Source organism: Cyprinus carpio, chromosome B1, assembly GCF_018340385.1.
Source record: "Cyprinus carpio isolate SPL01 chromosome B1, ASM1834038v1, whole genome shotgun sequence".
Classification (NCBI taxonomy): Eukaryota; Metazoa; Chordata; class Actinopteri; order Cypriniformes; family Cyprinidae; genus Cyprinus; species Cyprinus carpio.
Genome location: NC_056597.1, coordinates 1,456,631 through 1,472,471, shown reverse-complemented (window position 1 = coordinate 1,472,471; position 15,841 = coordinate 1,456,631). Strand labels below are relative to the sequence as shown.

At 36.1% G+C, this 15,841-nt stretch overlaps 1 protein-coding gene across 1 annotated transcript; it reads left to right on the top strand.

The window, feature by feature from the left end:
• The first annotated feature begins 148 nt into the window (after positions 1-148).
• Positions 149-13,956, top strand: LOC109056190 (condensin-2 complex subunit D3-like). Its single transcript, XM_042717563.1, has 34 exons — positions 149-258; positions 639-790; positions 907-1,069; positions 1,190-1,365; positions 1,493-1,660; positions 1,774-1,835; positions 2,280-2,367; positions 2,460-2,630; positions 2,983-3,108; positions 3,230-3,482; positions 3,613-3,648; positions 3,736-3,855; positions 4,296-4,369; positions 4,673-4,807; positions 5,211-5,431; positions 5,548-5,739; positions 5,958-6,054; positions 6,871-6,976; positions 7,061-7,167; positions 7,420-7,531; positions 7,767-7,868; positions 7,976-8,214; positions 8,288-8,367; positions 8,466-8,603; positions 8,734-8,867; positions 9,182-9,378; positions 9,470-9,580; positions 10,492-10,659; positions 10,787-10,905; positions 11,053-11,120; positions 12,659-12,700; positions 13,127-13,189; positions 13,562-13,619; positions 13,726-13,956. The coding sequence occupies exons 1-34, from the start codon at positions 207-209 to the stop codon at positions 13,796-13,798; spliced, it is 4,203 nt and encodes a 1,400-aa protein (XP_042573497.1). The 5' UTR covers positions 149-206; the 3' UTR covers positions 13,799-13,956.
• Positions 13,957-15,841: the final 1,885 nt, after the last annotated feature.

Genomic DNA, 15,841 nt, shown 5'->3' with positions numbered 1-15,841 from the left:
GTCTTTTTGTCTAATTGTTTTCATGTTATATTTTTGTAGATTCACACTATTTATGCATGTTATTGTAGTGTCATTACAGAAAGTTCGATTAAAACTGATTTTTTTTTAAACCTAATTAATATTCATGAGCTCCCCTGCGTATGTCGCCAAGCATGCCGGGATTGCTGTCCCCGAGTACAGCGGCTGTTGGCGCGTTATTTTGAAGTATGGAGTTGATACGAGCGCTGCGGTTATTAAAATTAAACAGTGTGTCTACAGGTATGGTTTAATTTTTTTGTCACGAGCGTGTCCTAGAAACAATGGCTAAATGACTTTTGAGATCCACTGTGTGTATTGTTGTAGTAAACCAACGAAATGTGTTAAGTTGCAACCTGTTTTTATACAGTCTGTGGTTGCAACTGACATTTCGGGAGATTGTTTTGGTTTCGTTTTATGGTTTATTATATAATATAATATATATATATATATATATATATATATATATATATATATATATATATATATATATATATATATATATATACCATAGCAGAGAGAAACGTTAGCTAGCCGTTGAAACTGTCATTATGTTTATAATTAGATTGAAAACAATCAAGCATTATTAACGAGAGTGTACATATATTGTTGACTTGTTTTAGCCTGGGTGGATGCAGTGTGGGATTTGGAGTTCACCCACACAGACCCTCTTGACCCTGTTATTGAGGAGGAGATAAAAGAAGACCCTGATGTTTTCAAAACAATTTACATGCAGCTTTTGCCCTTCTCCAATGAGGATGATGACAATACACAGGTATAACATGTGATGATGCTGTGATGTCTTTCTGCTTCACTCCACAACATATACCATCTGTTAGTGATGCAGGCAGTGTAAATGTAACTTGCTTATGATGTATTTTTTCCCTGCAGAGTGTCTGGGTGGTGTTTGGTGAGAATGGTGTCTCTGCAAAAACTTTGGTGGCTGTCCTTTCCTACTTCATCCTTCGTGCTAAAACCAAAAGTCCCAGTCTTGAACAGAGACTATGCGGTCTACAGGCCGCCTCTCTGTACTTTTTGCTGCTAAAAATACCTGGTCAGTTTCCATCCCTTGCATCTGGCTGCAGTGCTGAATTCCTTTCTAATGCATGACATTACACTGGTTTCAGGTTGTTAGGCCCTCATGAGTTTATTTGATGTTTTTGTCCATATTTAGGGAGTGTTGCGAATAAAGTGTACCATCAGATTCTTTTTGATACTTGTCTGAACATGCCCCTGAAATGCTGGCCTCAAGACTCTGGCAAGAAACGCAAGAAAGATTCTTTGAAAAGCTCTCAAGGTGATCCCAAAACTGGCAAACGATCCAAACCCCCAAAGAAAGTGTCTGAGGAGGTATAGAATTCAAATTTTGTTTGACTGTATATGTGAGATTTACAATTATCATCTTTTAAAAGCGTTTTTTCCTACTCTGTCAGTGTGACAGTGGTGTCATGTATTTTGGTGTTTTGTTTCCCAACAGATGGAGATTGATGATGATGAAGATGACGAAGAAGAGGTGGTGTACTTTTCTGCACAGGATTTGCTGAAACTAAGAGAGGGCATTGTCTTGCTGGTTCGCACACTTCTGAGACTGCTGGAGAGATTTTCTCTTCGAGACAAACCTCAGAGTGCTGACAGCTGTGTTCAGGTCAGTCAATGATGACTGAATGATCAGGAAGTTCATCACTCAGCACTAGTTTTTTACAATTATATTTACAGAATGCTGAGATTTTTTTTATATATATTTTCATTTACTTTCAGCTCTTTACTGAACTTACCAACTTTGAGCCAGTCATTGGAGATATGTCATTCTCTCAGGAAAGGTAAATGCAAAAGAAAATGAGAAAGATGAGGAAATGCATTTCAGCACTACTTTTAGTATTATTTAGAGATTATTTATTAATATTTTGAATTGGCTTTTATTTTTATATTTTAATTAGTAATTGTATGTGGTTATATCATTTAAAAAATATATAGGTATTTAGCTTCAATTTGTTTTTGTTTCAGTTTTAGTTTTTGTAATTTTAGCATTTCAACTTAAAACTTATTTTATTTCAGTTTGTTGCCAAGGCAATATATCTAATTGGCATTTGTTTTTCAAGTTTATTTTTTTTTTGTCCAGTATTAATATTCATCTTAAACTATTTTAAAATAAGCTATTCTATACCATTCTTTTAGATCAAACCATTTTAGTATAGTTTTTAACTATATCAACTCTAATGCATTTGTTAAGAGTCTTTCACACCAATGATTTTTGTGTGTTTTCAGAGTGTCGACCAATTACAGAGTCTGCCTGAGTTGTCCTACCATGGACTGGGGTTACTTTGCTCAACCATTCATGGTGAAGGAGATGAGGTGAGTATGGGTTACTCCAAAAAAACCCACTGCATTTTAGTTGCATGAGTTACATTACATTGCTTGATCTTTATGGGTGTTGAATTTTACAGTGCCGTCGCCGAGTGTTCCGCAAACTACTCTATGTTATTCTAATGATGAAAACACAAGAGAGGTCCAAGCCATGTCTCCTTGCTCCATCTCAGACTGTCTGTGGTGCCAGAGACCAGGCCATACTTTTCATTAGGTTAGTGACTGCTTATTCCATTCTTCCTGGGGTTCCAGTAATGTTTCATGTAGGAATATTTATGTTCTGTTTTTAATGTTACATTTAGTTTCTAAACTTTTTTTTGTCCCATGCTGTGTGTTCAGCATTGATTCTGTGAGTTGTTTATATCTGAATTATAACTAAAAATTAATCTATTCATATCGGTGATAAAAAGAGCATCAAAACATTGCAAAATTTAAAGTTCTTAATCATATCACTGAAAATTAATAACTCCATCCAAATTTGGAACAACAACAAATCTTTTAGGATATTTCTGTCATTTACTCACTCCATTAAAAGTCCAGGTAACTTCAATTTAAAAGATCCAAAAAGGTCACTCTGTGTTTGTGTGTGTGTGTTTGTTTCAGATGGTGGAGAAGTCTGAATACCGAGCCAGTGGAGCACAAGCTGTTGGGAAACTGATGGCTAACATGCCTTGTCAGGACTATGCAGCCATTGTTAAGTGGCTCTATAGCTACTCCCGAAACAACAAGGTAAACTGTGTGACGTATCATGTCACAGCCCCATGGCTATTTTAATTTAAGCACAAATTATTTGATATTTGTCAATGCTCTGGTCTGTTCCTGATGAATAACAATGAAAACCTCTGTTCAGGTGGCATTCAGAATGTTTGCGCTTGATGTTGCAATGGTCCTGTTGGAGCAGAGTGAGAGGGATGTGGACGATACAGTGGACCCTGAGCTGGCTGTGTTCCTGCCTCACAGGTTTCTGGTGCACAACATCATCTACAATCATCGTAATGACGTTTCCCCAACAGTCAGAGGTCACGCGTTGCACTGCCTGGCACAGTGTCTGGAGCTTGGTTCCCAGAATGCTACAAAATGTGTTCATGAGCTCTTTTCCAACAGTATGTATATTACTACAGTACTGTAACTGTACAGCTCTGTGTAAAATGTTTGTATATGAGTGAGTTATATTATTTATTTGTAACAAGCAGCATGTTTGAATACTGAATAAGCTCACTGTTTTCTTATCAGGTGCTCAAACTATGTTGGAGTCAGGCCGCTCTGAGCGTAAGATCATATTTCAGTATTTAAAATGAAATAAGTGCGAGGCTTTTTTGTAGTCAGTGATGGTTCATTTTGAGTTTTGTTTTTCAGAAACTCTAAAACGAAGAGAGACTGTTCAGAAATCCGCTCTGACCTTCAGAACCATTGAGCTTACAAAACACAAGAGCATTACCACGACCCACAGGAGCGTCATGAATACTTCCTTACAGAGTAAGCTCACCGCATATACTGTAGGCCTTGTCACCTTTTAGGTCATACAAGATTTGCACATGGCTATTTATTAAAAGGTGAAGAACCACCATCATGCCTTACTTGCCAAACAAAAATGACTGTGAAGCATATTTAATGGATTGTACTGTTTTTAATGTAAATAGACAACGGTTTTATTCAGATGGGTGTTTAACTAATTTATTTAAAAATGTATCACCTGAATATATTTTAGGATTTTTGTCTAGTGTACACGTGAGATGTCTTTTGTAACCTATTGTTAATTGTATACCTTGTATAATTTATTCAGAGATTCCATGAAAATAGCCTTGATGCTGGCATGGTGTTAAAAAGTGAATAAATAAATATAGCTCTCGTCATTTAAGTTTCAAATTTTGCATGACTGACTATTTCTTTATGAATGTTTCTTTATTTACTTTTAGATGAGGAAACTTTGACTCTGTTTAAAAAACATGTCAGTGATCCAAAAACCAATGCTAGAAAAAGTGCACTGGAGGTATGAAATACATTCTACACTATGAAGCATTTCACATTTTTCCTATATATGTTTACTTGTAAGGTTTCTTCCACCAAACTTCTTTTTAGTACTTTAGTTGTTAGATAAGACCCTTTTGAGAAAGTTGTTTTTAAGCACTGCTGCTGTGGTCTGTACACATTAAAATGTTGTTTTTATCCTATTTTTGCAGAGGTAAACCTTTCCATCATTTCTTCCAACAAAACCATCATTTTTATTGTCAAAATACTGTAGTGTAAAGAAAGCAGCTATAACTGATTGTGTGTCTTTCATGTGTTTTTGTAGACCGTCATGAGTCTACTGAAGCATGGGGTGATCTCATGCAGTGCAGAGAATCTGAGTATTCTGTCAGATCGCTGCAGGGATCCTGCTGTCTCAGTGAAGAAGAAAGCCATGCAGTGCCTTATGGATCTCCTTGCTGTGAGCACCCCCTCCCAACCTCACAATACTACGTCCATCTGTTATGACCAATAATATGATTAGCTAGTCAAAACAGTCAATCTTTTAGCTGTACCTCAACATTGTAATGGTTATCGCCTAGGCCAGGTTTGAATTCTAACTGAATTTGTCCTGTTTTTCTCATGACCAATGTAAGCCAGACAGTATGGTCGCTTTCTTTCACAAATAAGATACTAATCATATTTGTTTACTCATAACTGCACAATTTTACTGACAAAATAATAATAATAATAATAAAAATTAGGCCTGTCCGCTTGAATGGTTGCTATAAACCTTTAAACTCAGATTTTCATACTACTATGCTGGTTTAGTGTGTGTCCACAGCATCTAGTGAACTTCTTCCATTCAATCATTATGTTTCTAGGCTCTGCCTGAGAATAGAGAAGTCCAGGAGGCCTGGCTGAGAGGAGTGTTACCGGCTGTCATGGACTCTGAGAGCTCTGTGCAAGAGAAAGCTCTTGAGTGTCTGGACCATGTCGTCATTGCTCACATTAAGAGTCAAGGCAAATATCGGGATAGTGATGCCTCTCAGAAGTTGGCCTGGGAATTACTGGGACTGCTGTGTGAAAAGTGTCAAGACCTCAGGTCAGTAGCATGTGTCCTAACCATCTGTGAGTAGTGGTGTGTGACATGTTTCCCGTTTTTTTTCTTTGCTTTCATTGTTTTAATTCTGTCATCCTCCACATCTTTCTCTTCTGTAGCCGGTATTTCAGCAAGGCTTTCAGTGTGTGGGCTCCGCAGCAGAAGTTCACTCCTACGTTTGTGAATGGTTTGCTGTCTCATACCGAGGGAGAGAGGGCTGCTGCTGCCTGGCTGCTGTTAGCTAAAATTGCCAGTTGCTCTCCTAAACTGAACTATGGCACCATACTGGATACCTGGGAGAATACTATCAGGTCAGAGAACAGAGCTAAGGAAGTGAAGGGAATTGTTTATTTATTAATTTTTTTGAACCTCATGGTAAATGTACAAATTGTTACAGTATAAAGAAAAAAGGTCATAGAATATGTAGTTTTGTCCTAATAATTTAGATTTTTACTGATGTTAGAGTGTTTAAAAGGTGACTGCTTGTTCCAAAATATTTGTTTTATGATTTTTTTTTTTTAATTAATAGGTCACCAGTTGTATCAGTTACAATGACCTGTCATATCTTGAGCGTTCTGGGTGACATTGCCTCTAATCTTAATGATGACACCAAATCCAGAATAGTAGGTATGTGTAATTTTTCAGGACTTCAGAATGCAACTCATATGATCGCAAATGCATGTTATTATAATTAAAAATAGTTCCCATTTGTGACAGATGATGTGGTTTCATCATAATTGATCTAGTGAGGTGGCAGTTATTTATTACATCTTTAAGGAGCAAACAAGTTGGTCTTGTGAGCCAGTTCTTTTCAACATAAATGTGTCTTGCTCTCAAAAGCTGTTGGTCTTACTGAACCACAAGTCATTTATAGTCAGGTTGGATTCAGATGAACTGAGAAACGCTATTGTGCTATTAATTTGTACTTCAGGTTGTTGATGCACACACTACTATGGGGTTGGTGAAATTTTTTCTTTTTTTTTTTAAGAAGTCTCTTATGCTAAACAAGGCTGCATTTATTTAATTAAAAGTACAGTAAAAACAGTAATGTTGTAAAATATTACAATTTAAAATACCTTCTCTTTCAATATATTTTAAAATGTAATTTATTCCTGTGATTACATAGCTGAATTTTCAGCAGTCAGTGTCACATGATCCTTTAGCAATCATTCTGATATACTGATTTGGTGCTATAGAAACATTTATTTTAAATATCAAAATTAATAGAAGTCATTTATGACATTTATAAATGTCACTTTTTATTGTTGTTAATGTGTCCACACTGAATAAAATGATTCATTTCTTTCTTTCTAAGAAAGAAAAAAAAGATCTTACTGAACTGAAACTTTTGTACTATAGTGTATACAGTAGGTACTCAGTTTAATTTGTTAGTAATGGTATTTTAATTCAAGTTCATTACAAATGCACATTTTACCTGTGTCGATGATCTGATGAGCTGGTTGAAGACTTTCAGCCTGCCTTTAGAGGTGATCAGCTCCTGTGTGGATACTCTGGTCAGATTTGCAAGATCAGACAACACTCAGGACACTTTGGTAAGATCATACCATTGCCAGTAAGGTTTTAATAAAATGTGTCATTTATACTCTAATACTTTTTGTGTGTGTGTTTTAGAATTCCTGAATCGTTTCTGTGGAGAGCTGGTCTCTGTGTGTGAGAGTTATCTGTCTGGTGTCATTCTACAAGAGAAGGGAGCTGAAAACATCAATGAAGACCTGCTGGTATAGACCAAGATTTTATTAAAAATCCAACTTTTTTTTAAAAGGCCTACTTATACAACAATAACATTTTTGCAATGAAAACAAGTATCATTTAGTTTTACATGACTATTTTACACCCTCTCTGACTTTTACTATTAAACAGGCTGTGAAGGATCCTTCTTAAGTTAAAGATTTTTTTTTTTATAAATACATTTTGCATTTTTAAATGGCAATGTTTTGTTCCCTTTTTTCAATCCATCATCCATTTCTCAGGTGAAACATCTTTATACACTTGGTGCTGCTTCTCTCCATTGCCCTTCTAAAGTGGGAAAGAGAATTTTCCTTCTGGTTCAGTCTGTTCTAACTCCCTCAGAGCAACAGCCAGGTTTGTCCATACAACTTTTTTTTTTTTTTTTTTTTTTGCTTGGTATGGATGTGCGTCAGTTTTAAGCCAAAAAAAGACAACCAAAGACCTCTCAGAAAACTGTTTTAGTTATCTGCCCAGACTATGATGTGTTTTTAAGCTATTTAGACCTGATGTCAATATTAGGGTCTTAGAGAAATGTTGCAAAACCATCTGAACTACATGTAATTTTTTTGCAAATTCTGTTTTCTTCCAGTTCCTGCTGAAGGGGAAGATCTGCCTGCTAGTCAGCCTCTGTCTCAGTTCAAACCCAATTCCATGCCAACAGTGGTGCGAGCACATGCTGTTATCACATTAGGTTTGAAACATTTACAAACTAATTGTTTACTTTAGACACCCAAAACCCAGCAGGCAGAATGTGATGACATCTGTTTTGAGTTTGGTCTTGTTCTCTTTCTGTCATAGGTAAGCTGTGTCTGCAGCACGAGGAACTGATGCTGAAGTATCTGCCTGTGTTTGCACGGGAGCTGGAAGTGGGCACAGAGTTGGCCGTTCGCAGTAACGTGGTGGTGGTGATGTGTGATCTTTGCGTGCGCTACACCAACACAGTGACCCGATATATCCCAAATATCTCAGCCTGTCTGAGAGACAAGGACCCCATCGTCCGAGAGCAGACCCTCATTATGCTCACAAACTTACTGCAGGTACACACACCAACCTGCGATCAAACCTTCATGAACGTTTTGTTCTGCATTTTGATGTTTTGCTCTTTAACAGGAAGAATATGTGAAATGGAAAGGTGCACTGTTTTTCCGCTTTGCTATTGCTCTTGTGGACCCAGACCCTACCATTGCAGAGTAAGAAATGTGACCGAAGAAAAGCTTATCACACTGCAGTTTCTTTTGCCATTTAATCTAATGTTTTTAAGTGATTTCATTTTTTTGTTGTTGTTTAGTCTCTGTGAGTACTGCCTGGTTGACCTCCTGCTTAAGAAGAGTCCCCTCATGTTTTCCCAGCATTTCATCGAATGCATTTTCCACTTCAACTCTTATGAAAAACACAAGAAATATAATAAATTCCCTCAGACAGAGAGGTAAATTCTAAAATGATTCTTCATATGAACCTGGAGATGGCTTTTATAGATGGTTTCAAAAAATACTGTTTAATTTTCTTTCAATTTATAGGAAGAAACTAAATGTGTTTGTTTGTATGTTTTCTGTTAGTGAGAAAAGCAAGTTTTCTTTGAAAGGACCACAGAATCAAGGCAAACGTTTCAGGATCTACAGGTTCCTACTGAAAAATTTTACTGATGAACAACGATTCAATATCACTACTAAAATCTGCCAGGACATCCTTGGTAAGAGCTGTGTGTGCGATTGACTGCTTGCTGTGGTGTTTGCAGTGTGCAGGCTGTGTACAGATTTTAGGAGTGAAATGTAGCACTTTCAAGGGTGGAGAAGCTGTTTATAATAAACTATTCTAATTGTAAATTTATTAAGTACAAATCATCCAATTAGAAAATTATGTAACAAATGAATGATCGGTTGTTAAATCGAGACGGATGGTCTTTCTACACCAAGAGCAAAACAAAGATGAAACAAATTCTGATTCTGAATCTTACATAGATAAGGATACATAGATGTTATCCTTACAGATTCTTCTCTTCTCCAGCCAGTTTTGTGGACTCTGAGCTGCCTCTGGACTCTGACGGCTCAGAGTTGCTTGCAGATACATTTGACATCCTGTCACTGAAAGAGATGAAACTGACAGCCATGAGCGGCCCAGCAGCAGGAGAGGAGCCTCAGGAGGATGAGATGGCCATGGCTAAAGCTGTCTTGCAGGTGGCCCAGAAAAAGCTGGTCTCACAGGTGAGAAAAAACCTCCTGAGGGTGGATTCTGAAGGCAGTCAAAAAACTATTGTTTGATCTTTGTTGAACTGGCTGTCTGTTTTATGTTCAGGTCCAAAAGAGGAACTTTGTGGAGAATGTTATTCCTATCATCATCAGTCTGAAGAACATGCTGGAAGAGCAACACTCACCTGTCCTGAAACACCTTATGGCCTACCTACAGGTAATGCATATAGATGTGATTAGATAAAAGGGATGTGCTTTTTGTCCTTACTTCTTTAAATAAATTTAGTTCTTAATTATTTCTCTATGCATATATACACAACAGACAAATGACTTCCACCACCTCACACTTCAGCTTTTAAATAAAAACACGGCCGAAAATGTCTAAATTTATCTCAGGACACGAGACTTTGGATCTTATTAGTTGCAAAAAGCATGCAGTAGACCCGTTCAGTCAAAATGGTAAAAAACAAAGCAGAAATCAGCATAATTAGGTTAACTCCTATTAGTGGTGAACAGGAGACTACAACAAATATATATTTTAATGTTCCCATTTTCTCCAAAAGCAGAAGAAAATAAAAACACTGCTAGCATTTCTGTGACTTTGTGAAAGTGGGGAAAAAATGTTGAGATTGATTTTGGTGGTTTGCTGTCACTCCCTCAGCAGCAGTGTTAACTAGTTAATTTAATGCTATGGGAATATAGCACAAAGTATAGTGTTACAAATGTACATTACATTACATAAGATGAAAATAAAAAAAAACTTGACTAGATTTGTAATGTTAATAACTGTGGAAATGTCACCACAGTCTGAAAGGTGTCCATTAGAACACTTGTCTGATTCATCAAACACAGAAACCCATCTTTGTTTTAGTTGTAGTAATTTAAGCAACAGAAAATTGGAAAGTGTCATTATATAAACCACTGACCATAATTTACTCATCATAAAAAGAAACACAAAAGAGTAGCTGAGTAAATTGATCATCGTCATTTTATGAGTAATCTGTTTTTCAGACCCATCTCTATTACATAGTAGTAATTTAACCATGTGTATTTGAAACACTTCTTTATTCCAAACAAAAGCCTAACAAACATTTATTCTGACTCGAGCCTTTTATGTGTGTGTTACAGGTGACCATGCAGGAGTATCGTTCAGAAGTGAAGGAGTTGTTTGCTGCTGATGAGCAGTTGGCTGCAGAGGTGGAATATAACCTCAAGCAGTTTGAAAAGGAAAAACAACAAGAACAACAGCAGATGGAGAACCAACTGGCCAACTTCACACTGTCACCCCGGCGAAACGTGAGTCAAGCATACACCTGCATCGGAAAGAAGTAGAAGTTTGGCAACAAAGCCATTAAGTGTTACTGCTGGTTTTTGACAACTTTGCTTCCTTCCCCTGTTTTTCCTTCTCTTACACGTTCTTTAGAGTAATGCTGTGGCTTCTCCTGCCCAGGCAGCAAACGTTGGGGGGCAGGCAGGTTTTGCCACCCCTCTAAATCCTCATGCTGCTAAAGGTCCTGGACAAACCCCTAAATCTGCTCTCAGGTAAAACTGAGCCACATCCCAGTACAACAGATAATTGGACATCTGCAGTATAATATCAGTGTAATAATTGTATCATCAGCAAACATTATCTATAAAGATTATTTGTATGAATAGATTTGTTGCATTTACAGTTATTCTTTCTTTCAGGCGTCGCACTTATGCTGGCATGGTAACTCCAGTCAGGACCCATTCTTCCCCTACAGTGTTTTCAACAGGTAAACCAAATGACAGCCTTTCTGTTTTCAACTACAGAACAATAATATTGATTATACAGAACAACAAAGATTTATTTCTAATGTAATTTTTTATACTTCTGATTTTAATTAATTACACATCTTCAAATGAATTTAGGTTTTTATTTTATTTTCTATAATATGTTTTCCATTATCATATAAGACTAATTTTAAAGACAAACAATGAAAAATATAGCTGCAAGCAGCAATTACAGGGCCAAGCACTACAGAAGCAAGCATCAGACCAATTGCAGCAATGAGTAATTAAAACCATTTTAAGATGATTTGTAAAAATGGCAGTAAAATTATAAATACAACCACTAGTAATATGATTTAATGGCTTATCGCTTTTGACCAATAGGTGGCGCTGTTGTCAAATCAATGTGGTGTGTTCTGTGTTAAGTGACAATGGCACACACAAAGTTTGGTGTAAATGTCAAAGCTTTGCAGAGATATAGCCTCAGATGCAGTTTGGCATCTTTCCAGCAAATTTGTTGATGCGTTAAACGAAAACCATTTTGTATATCGACACAAAATCCATAACTTTTTGCCAACCTGGTCTGAAGATGATCTGAGTAAAATTTGGAGAAAATCAGACTGACTGTCTAGGAGGAGTTCGAAAAAGTAGGTTTGCAACATAATTCAAAATGGCGTACAGGACATTTTCCTAACCAACCCAATTCTTTTTTTTTTTTTTTTTTTTTTTTGGTCAAACCATTCAGAGGTTATAAGCAAAAATAGCCATTTTTCGTATCGCCTGACCACTAGGTGGCACTGTGCTGAAACACTGCAGGTAGATTCAGGTCATGCTTGTTATAGCACACACCAAGTTTGGTCTCAATACGCCAAACCATTGCAGAGATATAGTCTCACATCCATTTTTGCTTTTTGTCCAATTCGTTTGCACGTTATTCAACAACGGTTTGACTAATCAACTTGAATTCCATAACTTTTTGCCAGCATGGTCTGAATATGATCTGAGCCAATTTTGGTGACAATCAGACTAACCGTCTAGGAAGAGTTCGAAAAAGTATTTTTTTCAAACAATTAAAAATAGCAAAAAAAAAACTAAACCTTACGATTTTTTAATTTTGGACTTCATGAGCCAAGGATTCAGAGAAAAAAAATTATTCCTTCTGTGCCTTACAGTTCTAAAGTTCTGAGCATAAACATGAGTGAAATTTTGTGGAGCAGCATTTACTACACAGAGCCATTGTTCACTGACAAGCTGTGCAAATCCACGATCATGTTTTGAGCAGCTTGTCAGTGAACAACGGCTCTGTGTAATAAATGCTGCTCCACGTGAAAGCACGTACGTGTAGAGATGCTGAATACAGAACCGGCTTTACTGACGAGATGCGCATTAAATATCGTGCCAATATTTATTGTACATCCCTATCATCTGTATTATCAGTTAAAAATATTTTTTACTGTAAGTGCGTTCTCTCTCTCTCTCTCTCTCTCTCTCTCGCTCTCTCTCTCTCGCTCTCTCTCTCTCTCTCTCTCTCTCTCTCTCTCAGGACGAGGAAAACAGGTTGGGAGAGCCATCAGTACTCCACAAGGTAAGATTCTTTCTTTTGGATGTCTCCCATAGTTACAATTGTCCACCCTTAGAGGCTGATCACGTGCTAAACAGATGTTTGATTGTCACATTTGCGTTTTTTTTGGCAGTGTCTCAAGGCATGACACCGCAATCTAAAAACATGGTGCTCAAGTTAAAAACTTTAAAAAAAAGTTTTCACCCCACTGAGCAGCATCTCATGTTTTTAAATGCTAAAAAACATTGTGTGTAAATAGCTTTGATATATGGCACCCCAATTTTACACTACAGAAGTAAAAATGGTTGTGTTTGTATTGTATGTCATTTTAAAGATTTTAAAAGTACCTGTGCTGAAATGAGCCAATAAAACCCCAGACGTTGTATTCCTTCGAGGAATGCAAAGGGCTTCAGTTTAAATAAACATGAACTCTTTTCTGATTCTTTAAAGTGAGCATGAATGAAGTGACATTTGGAGAGCAAGTCAGTGCCATCTGCAATGAATCTGGAAGAGGTATGTTTTAAAAAAAAAAAAATAATAATAATAATAATTAACATTTAATCTGTTAGAATAGATTCTGTTAGAATAGATTAAGTCTTAAGGTCAGAAATCTCAGTTTTGACAACATAAACCTGGTCTGTCATTAGTTGGGTTTAAAAAGTGACAGGTTCATACTTTTCAGCTGACCTGGTTACAATAGCATTTACATTTTTTTTTTTTAAATAATGTGAATAGCAGTTTATAATTAGACGTTTTATATTGTAAACCCTTTTTATATGTTGGAAACCTTAAATTACTTTTTGAAACGTACTGTATATGGTTTTTTGTCATAAACTGCAAAAGTACTAATTGGAAGGTTGTGAACACGTTAAAATTTGGTTATAGGAAGCAAAGTTATGGATGAAGAAGAGAGTGTTCTGCATCTCATGTCACCAGAACAACAGTAAGTTTATACATTTAATTTGAGTTAAGATTAATTTACAATGTTTTATATAATTTAACATAATTGCTTAATATTACTAATATATATTTTTATTAATCCCCCACAGAAAACTGGTTCCCAGGCAGTGGAATGTGGAATCTCCTCTTGTACAAAAACTGAGAACTAAAAAAAGGTTCTAGTTAATGTTTATGTGTGGATGTATTATGAGTGTTAATTATACCTTTCACTTCATCATATCTTTAGAACAAGCCCTCTTTACTTCATAGATGACTCTTGCTACCGTTTCATATTGTCTTGTTTGTCAAAAGCAATGTTATTAAAATCTTTTGATACTTTAGATTGTACCGTGTGGATTTCCTTTTTATATTGAAATGTACTTGTCTCAAAGCCACATTCTACCTTTCTTGGGGTTCATATCTGTAGAGGATGTGTGGCTGAAAACTAATGGCTGTATTAAATAAAAAATGCATTGGCGCACAGTTGTTTTGTTTATCTTTATGGTGTCTGAAACAAGGTTTGCCACTTTACGGATAACTGAACGTGCACACATACCAGCACAAATATGCATTTTGTCCTTGCAAAAGAAATAGTAAGCATAAAAGAAGTATAGAAATATTTATCAGATTCTTCTCTTAGATTAAGTGTTATGCACGAGTCTCTAGTAATAAATGTTAATGTCTATTTAATATACACATCATCTCTTGTAGTATTGATAAAAATCAATCAGTTGAGCCAAGTAAACATGATAAAAAAATCTCACTTTTGCTTTTATAAAGCATTCTTTAAGAATATTCTAATTTCAAGGTTTAATAGCATCTCACTTTTATTTACAAGTTCAATGTCGTTGCAATTCATCTCAGTGCTACATGAGGGCAACAGGCGCCTTTTGATATCTGTCCAGATTAAACTAGCAGGTTTTTATCAGAAATATGTAGTTAAAATCTAATTTTAAGATCTTCGTTTCAGATTTCTTATTCTTATCCCTGTAATATAACGTTAGTTGCGAAATATTAAGGTTTAAACAAAGGAGGCTTCCTACTCAGAACATATATTACTTTCAATCATGCTATTTGCAATTAAAGTTTATAATATGCTTTACATATATTTAGGCAGACAGGCACCGAATATTATTTTCCGTATGTATGGAATAATCTCTGCAAAACTTCTTATAATAATACTCTTCAAAAAAAACAACCAACCATCTATCTATCTATCTAACCACCTAACTACCTATCTATCTATCTATCTATCTATCATATAAATAAATTCGCTTTTTTTTGTCAGTCAGTGATTATGTCTTGCTGAGCGCTGACTGAAGAGATAAAGACGCGTCGGAGTGAAGCACCCTGGGAAGTGTAACGTTTTCGACATACAAAAATGAAGGCACGTATGTTTTTACATATATAAGATATTTCATATCCAATTGTATTAAAAAAATAATATGTCGCTGTGTGAAGTGCACGTGTACTTTCTGTTAGCATGCTTTTAGGAGCATCGTGAACAGCCTTAGTACGATGGCTAGTTAGCTCAACAGCAGTTCATGTCTTTTAGCAGAGAAAATTCGTCATATTTGCGTGTCTCCTAATAAACAAAATGTTGATATTAACTTCGTCATATTTGCGTCTCTCCCATAGACTGTAAAAAAATATGGACGTAGTGTCCGTGACGTCACCCATAGACTCCTTTTGTTTTGAACATTATTCTATTATATATTATGGGTTAAATTCAATAATCTCAAAAAATAAATAAAATACTCTTCAAATTAAATAACTCTAAAAAATAAGTTCAATAATTGTAAAAAAAAAAAAATAAATAAATAATAATATATAATAATAATATCATACATGTGCACATGTAGGTAACACATCATACATGTGCACATAAAGCACACAAAGAAGATCACATGTGGCTGTTGGAGATCTCAGAACCTCCTGGCTCTGGGCAGTGAAGACCGCAGCATAACAGTCAGCAACCATGAGGGAGACACCATTCGACAGGTACACGAGGGTCTGTCAGAACAAGATCCTTCAATACTTTATATGTTGATGCGGACATATAAATAGCATAATTTGACATGCTGTTTACCACTCCTTTTCTCTCCTTCAGACCTCTATGAGAGCAGATCCTGCAGATGTTCAGTTCTCAGTGATGAAAGCAGATGAGCGATCATCTCCAGGAGAAAGCACTGTACGTTAACATGCTCATTTTACTTCATTTTTACA

Coding starts and splice junctions, on each gene's coding strand:
- LOC109056190 (XM_042717563.1), top strand. CDS start 207: ATGGAGTTGATACGAGCGCTGCGGTTATTAAAATTAAACAGTGTGTCT. Junction 1,661..1,773: donor GTGCTGACAGCTGTGTTCAG/GTCAGTCAATGA, acceptor ATTTACTTTCAG/CTCTTTACTGAACTTACCAA. Junction 3,483..3,612: donor TCATGAGCTCTTTTCCAACA/GTATGTATATTA, acceptor TTTTCTTATCAG/GTGCTCAAACTATGTTGGAG.